Consider the following 17718-nt stretch of genomic DNA (forward strand, 5'->3'; position numbering starts at 1 on the left):
AAGCTATGAGAATTTACAACTTTTTGTAGATAACAGATTAGTCTAAGAAAACATCTGTTGAATTCCTGACATAACGATGTATAATGTTTATGCTTGTGTATAATGAATATGCATGAAGTAGTTGAAATAAATGTCGAACCTATGCCTGCTTTCAATGTGACAGGCCTTTGGAGTTGCTAAAACTCCACCTGTTCACCCAGCGCTGTTTGCTTTTATTATATAATAAGTTCTAATTGGAAAATTACTCAGCCTTGAGACTGTTTCTCACAATGAGAAAAGTCCACTTTAAACTATTGTATTGTGAAGATCAGTTGAGAAATTCACCAGTTTATACCAAACTATGAACGTGCAACCAAGATAAATTGCCAATGTGTGGAATTAACAGTTAACAAGTTTGTTAAGTGAAGGTAGGAGTCAGCACACAGACAGCTTCCACTGAAAGCAGTCAGACTCCTAGGGGTCTCAAGGTAAATAGGTCACTAGCAGACTAAATCAGGACTAAGGAGTTTGGTGAGCTGAACTCATGGCAATACATCTTTCTTTACAATATCTAACCACGAGCGTGATGTGGCTCCAAAGTGTAAAGTCCATTAACTGATAGCAAACACAAATCTCCAAACTGTTTTCTTTCCTTCCAATTTTATTTCTTTTTGTTTTCTGTTCAGAGTAAAGTAACAAGCTGAGCAAAGGAACCATAACATATGAACTGCATTACAAAGACTTACTAGGGAAAGATTTTTACATTTTCTCTTTCCCAGAAATGCTCAATAAACTGGATAAATTACAGAAACCAATTTTTAGTCACAATCAAAATTATATACAGAAATGATGTCTAACAGAAAAATACAGTGGCTCTGCATGGTCCTAACAGATTTTGTGTCACAGACTGACATGATGAACTAGGGGACTGCTATTTCTTCATCTCCAGGATTGCACTTCCAGGGCCTCGGTGTTTGGCACTGCATATGTTGCAGAACTGGACAGGAGATACCTAAAAATCAAAAAAGAAAGCAAGAATCTCTTAGGGAAATGTAGCCATGTAAGAACATTTGAAGATGAATGAAAAATGCTAATGCCCTTCTCAACATTACTGCTCACAGTCAGGCTGTTCCCTATAAACATAGTCAAGGATAGGTGAGGGAAGACAATATAGATGAACATTGTAAGGCAGCCTGTTCTGGAGTCAGAGGGCAGTACAACTCACCACTCACTCCAAGAACACTACCAACACCCACCAGGAGAGTAAGGTCAAACTTCCTTCACATCAAAAATAAAAAAGTGCATAGTCAAAAGCATCACTGATTATCTTCATAGATAAAGAAGCGAGTAAGTCACTTGGTCGGCTCCAATGACCACTGGATGCCTTAGTTACAGCACAGCCTTTGGATAGCATTCCACAGATTTCCAACAACTGAGAACAGGGCCCAAAAAATGTAATTTGATATCAAATATGTGCTTATTGTTACTCTGTGTTTTGCTCTCTGTGCTGTTTTGTGCAGACATTACTTTTCTTTCAGTATATCACCAATAACCAAATATCAGTAACACAAGTGATCACCTAAGATCAGGAAATAAATACTATAGCAGGGGAAAATTGGCTTAGTCATATGCATAATACCTGTGTATTCATACACACTGTGAATATATATCATGTAACATCTACGTCACATTTAAAAATTCTAACAAGTCACCTGTCCCAGAAAATTGAGAATGCTAGATAAATTTTAGATTATTTCTCACCATAAAATTAGTGGTAAATATTGTTTGAATAAATATTTACTAGTTGTTGGGCTTTCTCATGCAAATGTTCTAATACATTAGGATTTTCATGACATATTAAGTATTCATGCTGTACCATATGGCTACAAGCACTTTGGTTCCTTCCAGATTAAGTGATTCAATGAAGTTATTTTTCAGTAGATGTTACTTTTCAGAGACAGATACAGAATTAGAAAAGCTTAAATTTAACTTTCTGTGCAATTTTGTTACCATTCTAACACTTTCCTTCCTAAAGTCAAAACCAGTCATATTCTGTTGTGATAGAAGTTACTTTTTTGGTTTGTGTTAATGAAAGAAGAAAAAAAAAAGACTTATAAAGAAAAACATGTTCTGACCACAAAGATCATTACAAAGATATTTAAATATTCACTCTGAGTGATTTTTGTCCTCTGGATCAGAATCATTTAATATTGTTCACTTGAGAAAATACCTTTATTCTTGCCTTTAAGTATGTTGAATTGAAGGGAAAGATGCAATGGAAAAGAATTAATTAAAAAAATTAGACAGGTTGTATTCCCTGTATGTCTCAGAGCTGCATTACATATTCAGATTGCAGAAAATAATAAAATACTGCTCAAACAGCAGTGATTTCTTTCTACATTGGATGAACTTTAGTGGCAGTGTCCCTAAACCCCCTTTCCTTAGTCACATACTACTATGTGGTATCATCACAAGTTATTACTGTAGTCATATAATTCCTGATACAGCCACTTCTTCTCCACAGTTGACATAATGAAAGGTGTCATTTTATCTTTGGCAAAGAGATTAAGCTAGTTCCTTACTGTGTTAGATACGGGTAGGCACTCTTTGTGAAACATATGTCTGCAGTGGAACACTACCACGTTGAAGGATTTGGATGCATCTGGGAAAGAGAAACATAAATTCATTTCAAAGGGCAATGAAACAAACAATTCAGTGGCTACAGCACTATATGCCTACATTCTATTATACATAGAGAAACTTCAAGTAACATTTCTCAAATTAATTTCCAAATTATTCGGGCTTACTTACAGAAACCATGGAGAGTGATGATTTCAGGTAAGTGTCCCAGTGATGGAGTTACAAAATAATTGTATTCTGTGGCTTAAATGCTGTATACTTTTTCACCATGAATTTTTCATGTCAGTACAATATATGCTACATGCTAAATTTGGGCAGAGAGGAGAGTAAACTAGCACCAAATAATTCAGCTTCTTTGAAGAGAAGTTAGTAGAAAAATTCTTGCAGTAGTGCGATGAGAACCAGAACACTGAGCAGTTCTAGTGCCTACGTGGCACATCATGATCTTGAAATTTGACAAGAAGCTGCCTAAGTGCATGATGTGGGTTTTGATTCTGACATGAATATTTAGCCAAATTAGAACCCTACATACAATATCCACATATCCAAAGAACAAGCATCTCACCCATGAGCATCATCCACTTTCTACTCTTTGGCTCCCATTTCCTCAACACATACTTCAAGGCACCAGCACAATCAGCTCTGCCAGATTTTCCTGGTCTGTATGTGGGTGCACATGATCATGGTATAGTTTATTTATTTATTTATTTAAGTGAAAAAATGGTAGAAAACAGATTGAAAAACTATAAATGATTTAATTTGGCTATCAACATTTAGCAAACAAACAAAAAAACCCAAACGTCCATACATATGCTTCATCTTACATATTCTTGCTTGAAGATGCCATGACAGATACTCTCCTAGTAAAATTACTTCTCCTTAAGATGCTCAATAACTATATTGATATTTCTGAACTATAGTTGCCTTGCAGAATGTACATCTCAAAAACAACATCCTGAATTTCTAGTTTCAAAATTAACTTTAGAAGATGTTTTAAAACTACAGCCAGTTTCAAATATGGCAGTAGTGACTGAAGCCAAGAACTCTCCACCACTCAGAAAAAAAGTATATTCCATAAAACTTTATGATCTACAAGTTCAGTCTAAATTGTTCAACAGAGGTGGACAAGATTTGGTGGCAGCAGTTAGTTTTGTGGTTTAATAATCTTTGAGAAGACGTATGTTGATGGAATTAAAAGCTGCCTTGAATTCCATGTATTCAAAACAGAAAATAAGGAAGTCAAAGTTGAATAAGAAAGAATACTGAGTTTACTACAACAAAAGACCTCCATTTAGACTCCGTTCCCCTGTCAGAATTCAAAAGCCTTGCATAGGAGATTGAAATTTATACAGTGATCACCAAGGGAGACTACCACACATTTTTATGAATAAAAGCAAACAATAGTTCCTGTTACAATAATAATAAAAAAATTTGACAACCTCTTTGTTTTCTAGAAAAGCATCCTACCTGAAGGAAGTATTGGAGACAGACATGATTCACAGATATTCTCCTCTGGGAAAAAAACCAAAAACTTAGAACAGCTTTGTTAACAAACTCCATGCTTACTTTTTTATAAAGCAGGCATGAACATACTGCTGTTACAGATATGGAGCTTAGTCTTAAAACATTTACTTAAGATGCCTAACAGAATCTATCAAAAATTGAAGAGCAATACTGAAGTAGCATTTCTAATAACAGCATGACAAATATTCAGATCTTCTGATTCTGATGATGGTAGAACTGCAGGAGCTAGTCTGTTTAGGAGCAGCGCTGTAGAGGCAAAAGGCAAACTGACAAAAAGGAGCATCGGATGAGTGGCTGTTAACACTGCGGCATTTTGTAGCAGAAGCTCTGATCTTCTGTCCTGTCAGCTTCTGTCTCTTGCTATTAAAACTCAGCTGGCGTGAATTACAGCACTGCTGATATGCATCATTAGCATCTTGCAAAATATTTTCCATTGTTTCTGACAACCATCTCATGGCTTTTGCTTGGTGGCATCTGACTATCCATGTCAGCACTAAATAGCATTTTTCACCTTTACAAACTGCAGGACACAATACATTGCTGGCTATGCAGAGATTGACCAAGAGAAAAAGTTGCATGCTTGGTCTTGTAGATTTTGACATTTTTTCCTTTGCAAAGGGGGAAAGCAGCTAGTATCCTACTACACTCTACAGATAAGGTACAATACTCAGGCTTTTGGGTAACTTCCAAAGCAGACCATCAAGTAGTGTATAAACCAAGCAAAAGCCTTCAAAATCTTGAAAGTCATCATATTTCCTCTGTACCTACCATCTACTAGAACACCCTTCATCTGAGTTCGATGCATTTTCTTCAATAAAGAAAGAGAATCGGCAACAAGTATCTTTTTGCAACCTTCTCGCAGCAAGATCTGTTGGTGCAAAGAACACAAAACACAGCAGTTGTTGAATAGATGGGCACATCAACTATCTTGACAAGTCTCCACTGTGTTTGTGCTGCCAAAGAGAGTACAGGGAATTTTTAAGTTTTTTCAAGGGTAAAGGAGGGAAAGGAGGAACCTCTTGTTAACATCACCTCTACCTAACTGAAAAACCAACAATATAAAAAAAATGCCTCAAAACCAAAAACGAACCTCAAGAAATGAAATCCTTTACAAATATACTATTATCATAAATTATGGTCTTCCTCCTATGAGATGATGTTAACAAATTACAATGGGGAGGAATTTTTACAGTGTCCTTCAGAATCGTTTTCCAAACTGTTTCAAAACTTCTACCCATATCTCTCCTGTCTTCTTCAGAAAAGACATTTGATAATCATAAAACCTTCATAAACACAGCACTTTAAAATGTATTTTGTTCAAATACATTTCCTGCTGAGGTGTAGCAATATTAAATGTCTATATAGCTAACCAAAGATCCAGAGTTAATTCCTCTTAAGCAAAATTCACAGCTCCCTTTCAACTTATTTGGTATTTTTCATCAGATTTCATCAGATTGACATGTTATTGCCTGACACTGTCGTGAAACATAGAGAATTCAAGGGCATAAAAATTATACAGAGCTTATTATTCCACTGAAAAGTGCTTTCCAAAGAGACTCACAGCCAATTCCAAGGTGAAAAATGCTACCAAAAAAGTGATACAGAGAGGCAATGTCCATTCCTTTCTCCTGATCATTTGCATTACAGGAGACACTGAGCATTCTAAGAGAGTGCAAGATACAGCTAACACAAATACCTAAGAAGAAATACAATAATAGAATTTACAGCCAAGTGGACAATGTCTAAAAGCCTATCTTTTCACATACATATTGTGAAGTAATAAAGACACACTGCCAAGAATGATATGCAGATAAGACTGCAAATATGACATACATTAAAAAAATAAAATTGAGTGTCACTTTAAGCATTTCAAATTGGGCATATCAGTGGGTGAATAACACTTTACAGTATTAGAGACATTGAGCTATAAAACATTTCAGAGCACCAGCAACTGAGTGCAGCTCTACAAGACAAACACTTAGAAAATTAGTAATTTTTATCTGTTGATAATTTCAGGGACTAGCTGACTACGTCTTTCCCCTTCCAATTTTATCCAAGAGCAACAGAGAATGTTAAATTTTGTTTTAAATACAGAAAAATGTCGCTAGGTTTGAAAAAAATACTAGAAATTTTTTGCAAGGATAATTGAATGAGGTTATCTTTCAAAAACAGTGCTTGCCTCATTGAAAATATTCTCAATCAACACATTACATCCCAAAGATAGGTAAATAACTTGGAGGGGATCTTGGCTATATACTCGAGCCTTTGCTACTGCACTCAGCATAGGCAGATGAAAAAACCCCATGTTTAAGTAAAAGGAGAAAAGCAAGCATAGAATCATAGAATATCTCGAGCTGGAAGGGACCCACAAGAATCATGAAGTCCAACTCCTGGGCCTGCACAGGACAGCCCCAAGAATCATGTGCCTGACAGTGTTGTCCAAACACTTTCTGAACTCTAACAGCCTTGGTGCTCTGACTATGTTAAATAAAAGGAGCAGAACAAAGATACAATGGGAAGATGGGACTGTGACTTAGCATTTTCTAATTAAAATAAAGTATGCCAACAGGAAATATTAATTAAAAAGGAAGCAAAATAAAGAGGGAAACAATAGACATCATTTGGTCACTGGAAAACCTCAATACTATTTGATGGCTTAAAATCCAGAAGTAACAAAAATACCTCATAAAACATATAAGACACATGCACTATTTTTTGCCAATTATTTAAACACCACTAAGATTTTTCCATACCACATTCAATGACTATCAGACCTTATTTTGCTAGAATTGGAATACAGTAGGCAGCTGTTATTATATAAAAGGAAAAGTCACAATGAAGAATGTAAATGTCAATTCTCAAGGTAATAAATCTCAACATTTCTGCAGAAAGAAAGAATTTTGAAGACCTCAAAGATGGGGTGGATTATTGAAGAGTGATGAAAAGAGAAGCAGGAGAGGGAATTTGGAGGCAAGAGAGGAACTTCATTAAAAGGGGGGAGAAGTATGTAACTGTGCACCCTAAGATTATGTTGAACTAATTAAAACTGACATTGTGCATAAATCTGTAAGGAAACCACTTTCCAAGCAGAAACAGAACTCAGATTTGGTTTTTTACCCTTTAAAAGCACATCATTGTGAACACAAGCAGGACAGCACAAGTTTTGTGCAGAAATAATGCCTTTCACAAAATAATTAAAAACTGTTGAAACCAAAACATGTATTGCAAAAAGGAATCATAGTTCATTTTCTGGCTATATTAGGGAAGATACTACTGCATAATTAAAACCAGAAGACATAAACCTTTCTATTTAATTAAAACAGTCTTGATTTAAAAATGCCTAACGTTATCTTTAAAGGAAAATACTGTTGTAGGCAGTTAACTTGAAAGGGCATACTCAAAGCTCTGGGAGTAAATCTGGGGCTTCATTCAGCTTAGCACTCGAACAAGTTCAAGTTTCACAAGGCCATTTAACCAAATTCTTCCAAATGGCATCGCTACCACAATTAAAAGCACATTATTTCTAGTCTTTACATCCAAAAGGTAGATGTCCCCTGTGCAAGCTGCCACCTGCCCTCTAGTGCCTCCAAGGTGTCTAAACAGCATTTTAGTCATGCTCAGGAGCACAACCTAACAATTTTTCCAGGTGCTGTTTCAAGCAGCATTCATTGGATTATCATTGGGTTCTACTAGTTCATAAACTCCATTATGAAAGGATAGATGTGAACTCTATGAATGGATGAATCAGAGTTACTGTAGGTTCAATCAAACTGCAAACTAGTAAGTCAATGTTTGAGTAAAATGGCTAATTCACAAAATCTAAAAGCATCTAAACAAATTGCTTTTGTATTTTAAAACTAGGGGAAAGAGAGTCCTAGAATACCAACATTTTTTGAAGTTTTCCTCTAATGAACAGCATACAAAGGGTGACAAATAAAATTCATGGCAGAATTGCATTTCCTGAAGTTGGAAAATAAAAATGGGTATTCTGGAAGAATTATAAGGCAGTTTAATAGATCCCGACTTGTAAAGCAGAGCTGTAATGCCAGAGCAAAAGGCAAATTAGTTAGTACTTAGTTGAAGTTGTAGCCGAAGAAAAAAGTCTCACATGATCTATGTTTATTTTTACCCAAAAGAATATCTAATTCTGCCTTAGTCCCACGCTTAGTTGGTTGTTAACCACACTGCTTTAGAGCTGAGGTGAGCTTAGAGTAGCACACAGAACAGTTGCAGTGGTTAGTCTAGTGGGCGGTAATTTGTTAAAGTGAAGCAGTCAGCCTGCAATCTGCCAATATTAATAGAAATTATTCAAGGAAGAGCCCAGATTAAAAAAAAAAATTACAATAAAAAATTACATTAGTAGACTTCCTTGTTGGATTCTCTAATGCACACTGTAAGTCATATACAGCATGCTTTTGCAGCCACTCAATTTACTTGGTTTTGCTGGGATGTAAAGGATTGTTTTCAAAAAGACTAAGTCTGTCAAAGGCACTGCTTTTAGTTCCTACCCGTATTTCAAATCGCATCTAATGTAAAGTTCACTGGTATGGAAATTGAGGAGTATAATATGAAATTTGCATCTGCATACTTACATAAGCACAAAACAATCTTATCAGGGCTTGCAAAAGGAGCCCACAATTAAATAATGAAATGGTACAGCTGTAACATCTTTTGGGAAGCCAATGGTATGAAAAGACCAGCACAGCTTTTGTGTTAGGTAGTGACTTGCAAGTCAAGCAGCAGGTTCTCACTTCACCTGCGCTCCTCCTTTGTGGATCTTGGCACGAGATGCTTTTTGCCTTTGAAAATGAGAACAATAAAACTTAAGTCCATGCAGAGCTTGAGGTCCAGAGAGCTGAAGTTATAGAAAGTCCTAGCCAATTAAATTTTTATTTCTGTATGAGTTCAAAATGTACGGTATATTACGTGCTACAAATCAGGAGGTTTTTACAAGTGAAAGAGTTACGTCAGGCCAGAATAAAGGTCATGGACTTCTCACCATGAACTTACACAACATCATGCAGAGGTGTGACCAGGCACCATACAAAACCACCAAAGACTAACTTTAAAACAGCTAACTAGGCAGCAATAACAATGAAGCCAGGGCAGAACTGTCCTCAGCAATGAGAGGCTGCTTAGATATTTACCTGAAGTTCCAGCCATGTCCTGAAGCACGTGCTGAATGCAGAAACAGTCATTGTATAAAATTTCAGCTTGCCAACTGGCTACTTTGTCACTGTGCAAGAGCTGTGATAACATTTCTAAATTTCAATGTAGATACACCATCTGTTCATAAACGGTGCACTTTACACTGCCAGTAACACTTAAGAAGGAGTTTTATTTTAAGCTATAGCTTACATTTCTCTAAAGAAATATAGCCTCTTTTTTTGGCTATATGGTTTCCTATTGTACAAGCAAGCCAAGCACAAATTACATTAAACTTACCTGATTTCTATTATTCCTATGAAATCTAAATTTTAGCCCTAGAGCTAAAATTTAGCTCTACTTCAAAATTAATTAATTTGAAATCCATGAATCCTTTCAATGCTGACAGTAAATAATTTTAGACATCACTCTGAAGGTTAAATACCTTTTAATCCAAAAATAATTTTGTTAAAAGATATTTGAAGATAAAATTATTCTTCCCTCCCCAAAATATGACCAAATGATATCAGTTTTGTCTGAAGCCACACAATGTATTCTGTATATGTGTAAAGCTGCAATTATGCTTACAGCACTTCCTCAGTCTGCCTGCAGACAGAACAAAAATTACATTTTGATTTAATGAGAATGCAGGAACAGGAGGATCAATTGTGGTACTGACAGCAGCAAGATTAACATGCAACTGTTGAAATGCAGCATGGTATTTAGCTAGTATCATTTTGGAAGGATATTAGTATCTCATGAAGTCAATTAAAAATTGGAAGTAATGTTACAACGTGCATTATATGCAAACACGTATCTGTTTGTCTGTGGAGGTTCCTTGCACATAACAAGTGTCAGGAGAAGAAGAAATATAAAATGCTACTTTAAAATGGCCAAAGTCATAATCTAAAGTTCATATAAAAATAAAATTATGAAAAGCCTTGGAAAGGCTTAAACACTGCCCTGAAGGAAGATATAGGCTTTATTTGGCCTGACAGAATACCAATCGTGACCTTACTGTAACCATAAAGGCCATCTATTTGCTTGAAATGTTAAAAGACTAATAGCAGATGGAGAACAAATGTTTGAGGCTCAGAAAATTGGAGTTTCAGCTGCCTACTGGGTTATGTTTTCTTGGACTCTACACAGTCACCATGGAGGCATTCAAACTGCTCTATATCTTTCTGTCTCTCAGTGGAGAGATGCAGAGCAGCATCACAGAGAACTCAAGTTTGGGACTCCTTTTGTAGCAGGGAGATTTAAAGTATGCAATGCAACACGCTCTGTTGCTACTTTCAGGAAACACTGAAAGGTATGCTTCTTACAAGCATGCATCAGAACCAATCGTGTAGGGAACTGCACATATCTGTGTAATTATGCTAGGATAAGAACTCCTATCATCCAGTGAGCAGTCCTTTTTTTTAAATGCATAGGCATCAACACATTCTGCAAAACAGATATGAATTTGATTTTAAAAGTACATCTTTCTTCAGTTAGCATGACATTTAACATATACAGTCTCTATTACCTGGTGAATGTTTCAGAGAGGGCACGTTGCATTCTGCCTTCTCACATGTGAAACAGTGAAAAGCACTTGTCATGAGACTTTCCAATATTGGACAGTTGGGCAGTGTAAAATAGTCTGAATCAATGAAGATGATTCCAGTTCTACTTACCAGGCATGAGAAACATTTGGAAGAGCTAGAAGCCACCAAGAGATCTTGACAAATTTCTACTATTTCTGTCATAGTTTTGTACCAACTCACGGTGTCCATGACAGATGGATGAACAAATTATGATAGTAATTTCACAGTGAAAAAGAGGTTTTGCTATCTTTCTTAAAATGAGTATCACATGAAGAATAAAACATTTACCTGCAAGTTGTAGTCCTGAAGAATTTTCACTAGCGAATCTCTCAAATTAGGAATCTCCATGCCTTCCTTAATGCGGTGAATCAAAAGAATAGGATCAACATGGGTTCCAATATTGTTCAACAAACCAGTAATAAAAGCTGTGAAAACCAAGAGACAAAGAAATTAAGAAAACCCATCCAGCAAAATACCTGATCAAAGGATGCTTTGGTGACAAGCTACATGGTTTGGCTGATTCCATAACAATTTTCTACTTAGATAAGACTTATCTAAGACTCTTTTAGTCTTGCTATGTTTCTTGCGGCTGTATTTACCTTAATACAAGCCTTTGGGGAAGAGAGGAAGATACGGTTTGGCAATTCACAGAACTTTTAGTGTATTCAGAAAAGGGGTAACTGGGTCTCCAGCACAAATCCACAAGTAAATAATGCATTTTGATTTAATAATGAGGGCACTTGAGCAAACAGAGTGAGAAAATTATCTACATTATGTGACTATTCTATTCCCAGTTCCACAGTTGAAAAACAATTTTTCAAGCAACTAATCTAATTTCAACATGTTTCTTAACATTGGTGAGAGTGACACAATAGAAGTCTTTTGCTTTTTGAAGAGCATCTGGCTAAACAAAACACTAGAAGGATGAACCTCAAGGCTGTGTTTTTTCTTCAACCCCCCCAAACTGAGGAATATCACTGCAGTTGCTCTGCATATAGGCAGATGGAACTGCAAGAATTCTATATGCTTTGAATCCCTTTTGCTCTAAAAATGTCACTGACTGTAGCATCACTTTTAGAGACAGACTGCGTTTAAATATGGGTAATTTGAGAATGCCATTCTTCTAAAGGAATAACAGATTCCGGTCACTTCTTCCTGTCAGGAATAGCAGCCAAGGGATGAAAATGTACATATTCTGACACTAATTCTACAAGACTTTCAGTCCCCCAGAAAAGAGATCCCAAGAGAGACTTTAAAGTCTTGATTTAGAGCCTCAGAAGAGGTTGCAAAAACTAATGGAGTACATAATTAAAAAAATTATTTTCTCAGTCTTTTGAACTTCTCTGAGTCTGCCTCCCGAGCAACACTGATGTTGCTTATGTTTTGATTCCATCTAAACTTTTAACTTGGAGTAGTTACTCATATAATGGGTGAAAGGCAAAATGTGCTCATTATTACAGATCTTACCTTTGTAACATAGAAACAAAATAAATTAGTTATTTTACTGAGGGGTAGAAAGGTGTAGGTTCTTCATTTTCAGAATTTGAAAGGGAAGCAGTTGCAATAAACACACTACACAACATCCTCATTAAGCTGCAGACTGTGTTTTGAGGCTGTCTAAAAGTAAAGTCTCATTCTGCTTAATTAAAAGCACTGCTCTCCCCTTGACTGTCATTAAGGACACAACTATGGAGAGCTTAGTCAAACACTAAACCTCTAAGTACTGGTTCTTATGCTGCCTTACTGCAAGTTTTTATGCACAGTAGACATCTGTGTTGTGCTTCACAAACCAGAACACCTCCCTGGCCATACATAAACATCTTCTCTAACATACACATGAGTAATTCAATCCTTTAATTGCAACAGAATTCCACAAAAAAATACATATGCAAGGCTTCCCCACTTACGTGGTTTGTCAATAGAATATAAAATGAGGTCTTCCCAAAGTTCTCCATCATCTTGTTCCTTGGCAAATTCAATAGCTTTATCTACATCTTGCAGTTCTTCCATTATCATCTTCAAGGCACTGCGGCTATTACCCATTCTGCCTAGAAGGAAAAATAAGTAAAGAGATTATAAACACTAAGTGCTTATCAATGCTCAGTGCTTTAAGAAGCTCTTTCAATTGTGAACTTTATAAGTGTGAAGTTGACTCAAACTAATTTAACTAAGATCAAACCTAATCTAATCAGATGTAGGAAGGCAAATCCCAGGGCAATCAGTATAATCTGAACAAGTGCTTGGAGGTACTTTGCTGGACTGGGACCTGGAGGCTTTCTCAAGGATGTTTTGGATCATATTACAGGTTCTGAACTGCAGCAACATCTAACATGAGGGAGAGTGTGTATATGTGCATACATGTAAACTATGACATGAAATACCCCCTTTAAGAGCCCACATGGGCACTTTTAATTTACGGTAAGTATAGCGCAGTTTATACCCATGAAAAATAAGAGGAGGAAACAGGAAGAAGTAGTAGAAATGACGAACTATTCTTTAAATAAATTCATGAGTAAATCCTACTCTTCTCCCAAATGGTCCACAAAATATTCTTCTTACTAAACCAGAGATTGTTTAAAAAAATGCTTTCTATTCTGTTCATGACTACTACATAAAGATACATAGAAATCTTAGTCTTACAATGCCTCTCATTCAGAGGTAGAATCCTTGGCCAGCTGGAGGAGTTAATTTACAATTAATTTTATGAAAAAAAAAAAAAGAAGACAGAAGGCAACATAAGCAAATCTTCCATCTCATCAATAGATAATATTAAGCTTCTGAGATGTACTCAGAATAAAAGCTTTGTTTTATTTCTCCTCTCTCTTCAAAACTCACAGTATTACTCTTCTCCTGGAGATTGTATCAAAAATACCTCCCCTCCCAACCTGTTCCCCATAGCCTACCCAATTCTTCCAAAACCCCAGAAAAACACCACGTCAGAAGCACAGTAACACAATACATGCAGTTAAGACATCATATTAATCACCCAGTGCTTTGTTTTATTTTCTAAATAATGTTATTTGGATGTACTGACTGCATATCAACTTTGTCTCAGGGAGAACATGTTAAACAATATTACACAATATATTTTCACAGCATAAACTTTATTACAAGATTAAAAGTGTTTTGTCATTTATCACACTGAGCACTACTTACTCAGAAGATAGACTGTCTCTTCTACAAAGTTCCTTTGTTGGCAGATCTCAAGAGCCTTGAATTTAAGGGAAGAGAGAAGGGAAGAGAACACAGGAAACCATGTAACATGAAATTTTATTGATCTCAAATGCTGCAAGAGGCTTAAAGATATTTTTCCACCAAGTTACATTACTCATTTTGACAGAAACAGCTCCCTTAATAAGCACTGTCACGCATGAATTAAGAAGAGAAACTCCATGACACTTTTTAAAATTCTTCTCTGAGACTGGGTAAATGTGGGGACAGGACTGGTAAAAACCAGCACAATTATCAAAACTACCAAACTGATTACCAGAAAGTTTTTAGTAACAGGAAATTGGTAGGGCTGGTATGCCATTAATGCTGCCATGCCTTTTCCAAACTGGAAACAGAAAGCAAACTCAAGATTCATAGCATTCCTGTGAAGATAACTGTTCACCAATAAAGACTTTTACACTTGGAAATCAAAACTATAAATGCATAGAATACAGCTACAACTAAAGATGGGGGTAGGAATTAACTTTTCCTCCACTCTCATTATTTCACATGGGTTACTATGAAGATTAGACATATGGACAATGAATTTTGGGGTAGGGGTAAGTGAACTACCAACGAGATAATTCAGGTGAATGAAGGTATGAATAACACTAATAAGTTATAAACACAGCTGACAGCTTTTTTTTCCTCTCCACTTATAAGTTAAAACTACAAAGCACAAGGTATTCAGTAGTTCTAGATGCTGCACATTTCCTGACTGTCATGCTCCCTCTAGAGGAAAACAGGGAACACTCCTCTTTCAGCTCATTTTATTTGCTAATCTGCACTTGAATAAAAGTGGCTTACTTCTAAAGAACAACAATTACTTCTTCCTGCTGGGTTTATAACTTCCTTAGAGCAATACTAAGAGTGATTTTTTCAAACAGAAATTGCTTTTAGCAATTTATACGCTGCAATGGAACCTGCTTAACAAGAACTGAAAATATTGGTAACTGGGAAATTATTAGTCCCATTTTTATTTCCTTAGAACAAAGACTTGTACGTGGCAAAAAGCATTACTATATGCAAGTGTGGTAAGCAGTATAATTATTGAATTAGTATTTCAGTAAATTCAACTAAGTTTTACATAGTGTTGGTATCTTTTCTCTCTTCCTTAGGTTCTTACATATTAATATTTTAACATTAAGGTTAGAATTACATTTTTTTTTCTAACATCCTTTTCTCTCACTCTGGTGATTACTGCACCACACCTTCCAGAAGTTCCTGGGTCTTTGACCTATTCTTGCTTAGCAGCCCACAGCTTCAGCAAAGCAGTGCCAGCAATGAGCTTGCATCAGTTTCACATAGCACTTTTTTGCACCATGCATCACTGAAGATGGGAGGCCGACTCTGCAGTAACTAAAACTAATTTGCATCAAAAGAAAAAAAATGCAGGTAAGGTTTTATATATAAAACCATGGTCACACAAATAATACATAAGGTAAAAACTAAGAGAATCAAAAAGTTAAAAACAAGTAAGTCAATAATGCAGACAAAAGTCTCTGGCTTGAAACCTTGTAGGCTCACTGCCTAAAAAAAGATCATTGGGTCAATCTCATTTCAGATAAAGAAAGTTTCAACAAAGACTAAGTCTACAATCCCAAGAAAGTATGTTCCATTGTTTCCTGCAGTTGCACAGTAAGTTGACAGAAGCATTCAAAACAAGAGAGGTGTCAGGAATAGTACAGTTCTCTTTGGAATGTTAACCATGTAAAATGCAATATACAATATTACACTTAAAAACTACTCCACTGGTGTCATCATTACAGTTGCATACAGATAGGCATCCTATCACAAGATCAGGTTTGCTCAACCATTTCTTAACAGCAACAAATACATATAACAAAATACTGACCCACCTAAAGAGGAAAACTTAGAATTTCCATTCTTTTCACTTTAATTCAAGCAGGGTAAAAAACCTCGAGACTAGCCTTACCTCTATGTATTTTTTAATTTGTCAAAAAAGAGCATGGAAGGAAAATACAAAAAAAGTATGAAAAAATAAGAAGGTGGAAACCTGGCACTCTGAAAAAGCCCAAGTCTATTGGCCAAAGTACAAAGACAAAATACTTTTAGCTCTGTTAGTTCAGTGACTGTTACATTGTGTATATTATCCAAAAGAAACTTATGACCTTAGAATATAAAGGTAGAAAAACTCCAGTTACAGCTACTGATTTTTCAAGATCTAATGCTGACAGCGCCTAGATTTGGCAAAATGACTTGATTTCTTACAACCACAACCTGCTGTTCAGTCAGGCCAGGCACTGATGAGTAGATATGCTGCAGGTATGCATTAAATTTGAATTCAGAACTTGTTCATTAAAAATACCCACTAATTCCTGCACTGAGAGCTGAGAGAGGAAAGTCTCAGCTGTCATCAGCTATGCAAACCAAACTTCTGCAGGTGATTGTCACAAACTCATTTTGGCAGTAGAGGGCAGTGTCAGACACAGTTAGAAATTCACAACACTACAAGCTACAGACCAGACCTGTGTTTAGATTCTGGGGGCTTACCTTCTCCAGTGGACAGTGTGTGCTGTCTCTGAGAAATGGTAGTAAGTTTGGTCGATCGTATTCAGCATAAAGGCTGATCTGTTTCTCATGATATCGTTGACCTTTATGGTGATCTCTTTTGAAAAGCTTGTGCAAATACTAGGAATCAGAAAAGAATCAGAACTCAAACCCACTTCTATTAATAGAATCATAGAATTTCCTAAGTTGGAAGGAGATCATGGAAGTCCACCTCCTGGCCCTGCACGTGACAGCCCCAAGAGTCACACCATGTGCCTGAGAGCATTGTTCAAATGTGCCCTGAACTCTGTCAGCTTGGTGCTGTGACCACTTCCCTGGGGAGCCTGTTCCAGTGCCCAACCACTCTATTGGCGAAGACACTTTTACCACATGAAATATTTTAACCAAAGCATCTTGAAGTCTAGATACTGTGACAAAGCTCCTTCCTCTCTCTATGAGCACAGAAACCCCCTGAAAATAATTATGAGGGTCACTTTTATTCCAATGGAAGTAGGCTTCACACTTTCAAACCAATGCATCCCTTCCGTAACTGACAGCCAGCCAGTTGCCTTTGTAAAGCTCCTGGGCAGTGGGCTGCACACTTCATAGATCTGCTTCCCATAATCACCTCCCTACCACATAAATCAGCTTTCCACCAAATCGATACCCTGAAGCCTATCTGTACACAGCAGCAAGTTAAATTTCCCTCCCTAATAGAGCCCAAGCCCATGGTTACACGTTATGTATTCCACTGACAACATGTTCAAAGCAAGGAGGTGCTTCTGGAATAGCAATGTGGAGCCACAGTCTTATAGTGATATTGTAATTCTGCAGAAACAAGAACAATCTTGCAGCTTATGGAAGTTACAATTCTAAAAAGACAAGTGGTTTGCTGTCTCTGTAGATCACAAAACATATTTCAGAGCTGCACCCACCAACCAACTCCATTTTTGTGCGGGGAAAAAGGAGGAATACAAGCAAGAAGTAACTGAGCATAGAATACAAGTGCCTGCAATGCGGTAAGAAGGACTTCATGGTATATTAACAAGCAAGCAGTATGTTATCAAATTCTCACAAGTACACATTTTAAAGGCATTTTACTATTGTAAAGATGTTATGCCCA

At 36.5% G+C, this 17718-nt stretch overlaps 1 protein-coding gene across 3 annotated transcripts in view; it reads right to left on the minus strand.

Annotated features, from left to right (window-relative positions):
- Nucleotides 1-620: 620 nt before the first annotated feature.
- VPS41 (VPS41 subunit of HOPS complex) overlaps nucleotides 621-17718 on the minus strand; it is a 107250-nt gene continuing 90152 nt past the window's right edge. For all 3 annotated transcript variants that reach the window (XM_064667983.1, XM_064667973.1, XM_064667990.1), the window contains 8 exons: nucleotides 16599-16736; nucleotides 14031-14085; nucleotides 12782-12922; nucleotides 11163-11299; nucleotides 4912-5011; nucleotides 4087-4131; nucleotides 2562-2641; nucleotides 621-991 (listed from right to left, as the gene is read on the minus strand). In XM_064667983.1, coding sequence (XP_064524053.1) covers nucleotides 911-991; nucleotides 2562-2641; nucleotides 4087-4131; nucleotides 4912-5011; nucleotides 11163-11299; nucleotides 12782-12922; nucleotides 14031-14085; nucleotides 16599-16736 — 777 coding nt within the window. In that variant the 3' untranslated portion in view covers nucleotides 621-910. The remainder of the gene's footprint in view (nucleotides 992-2561; nucleotides 2642-4086; nucleotides 4132-4911; nucleotides 5012-11162; nucleotides 11300-12781; nucleotides 12923-14030; nucleotides 14086-16598; nucleotides 16737-17718) is intronic.

This window comes from Pseudopipra pipra, chromosome 1 (assembly GCF_036250125.1).
Source record: "Pseudopipra pipra isolate bDixPip1 chromosome 1, bDixPip1.hap1, whole genome shotgun sequence".
In the NCBI taxonomy this organism is placed as follows: domain Eukaryota; kingdom Metazoa; phylum Chordata; class Aves; order Passeriformes; family Pipridae; genus Pseudopipra; species Pseudopipra pipra.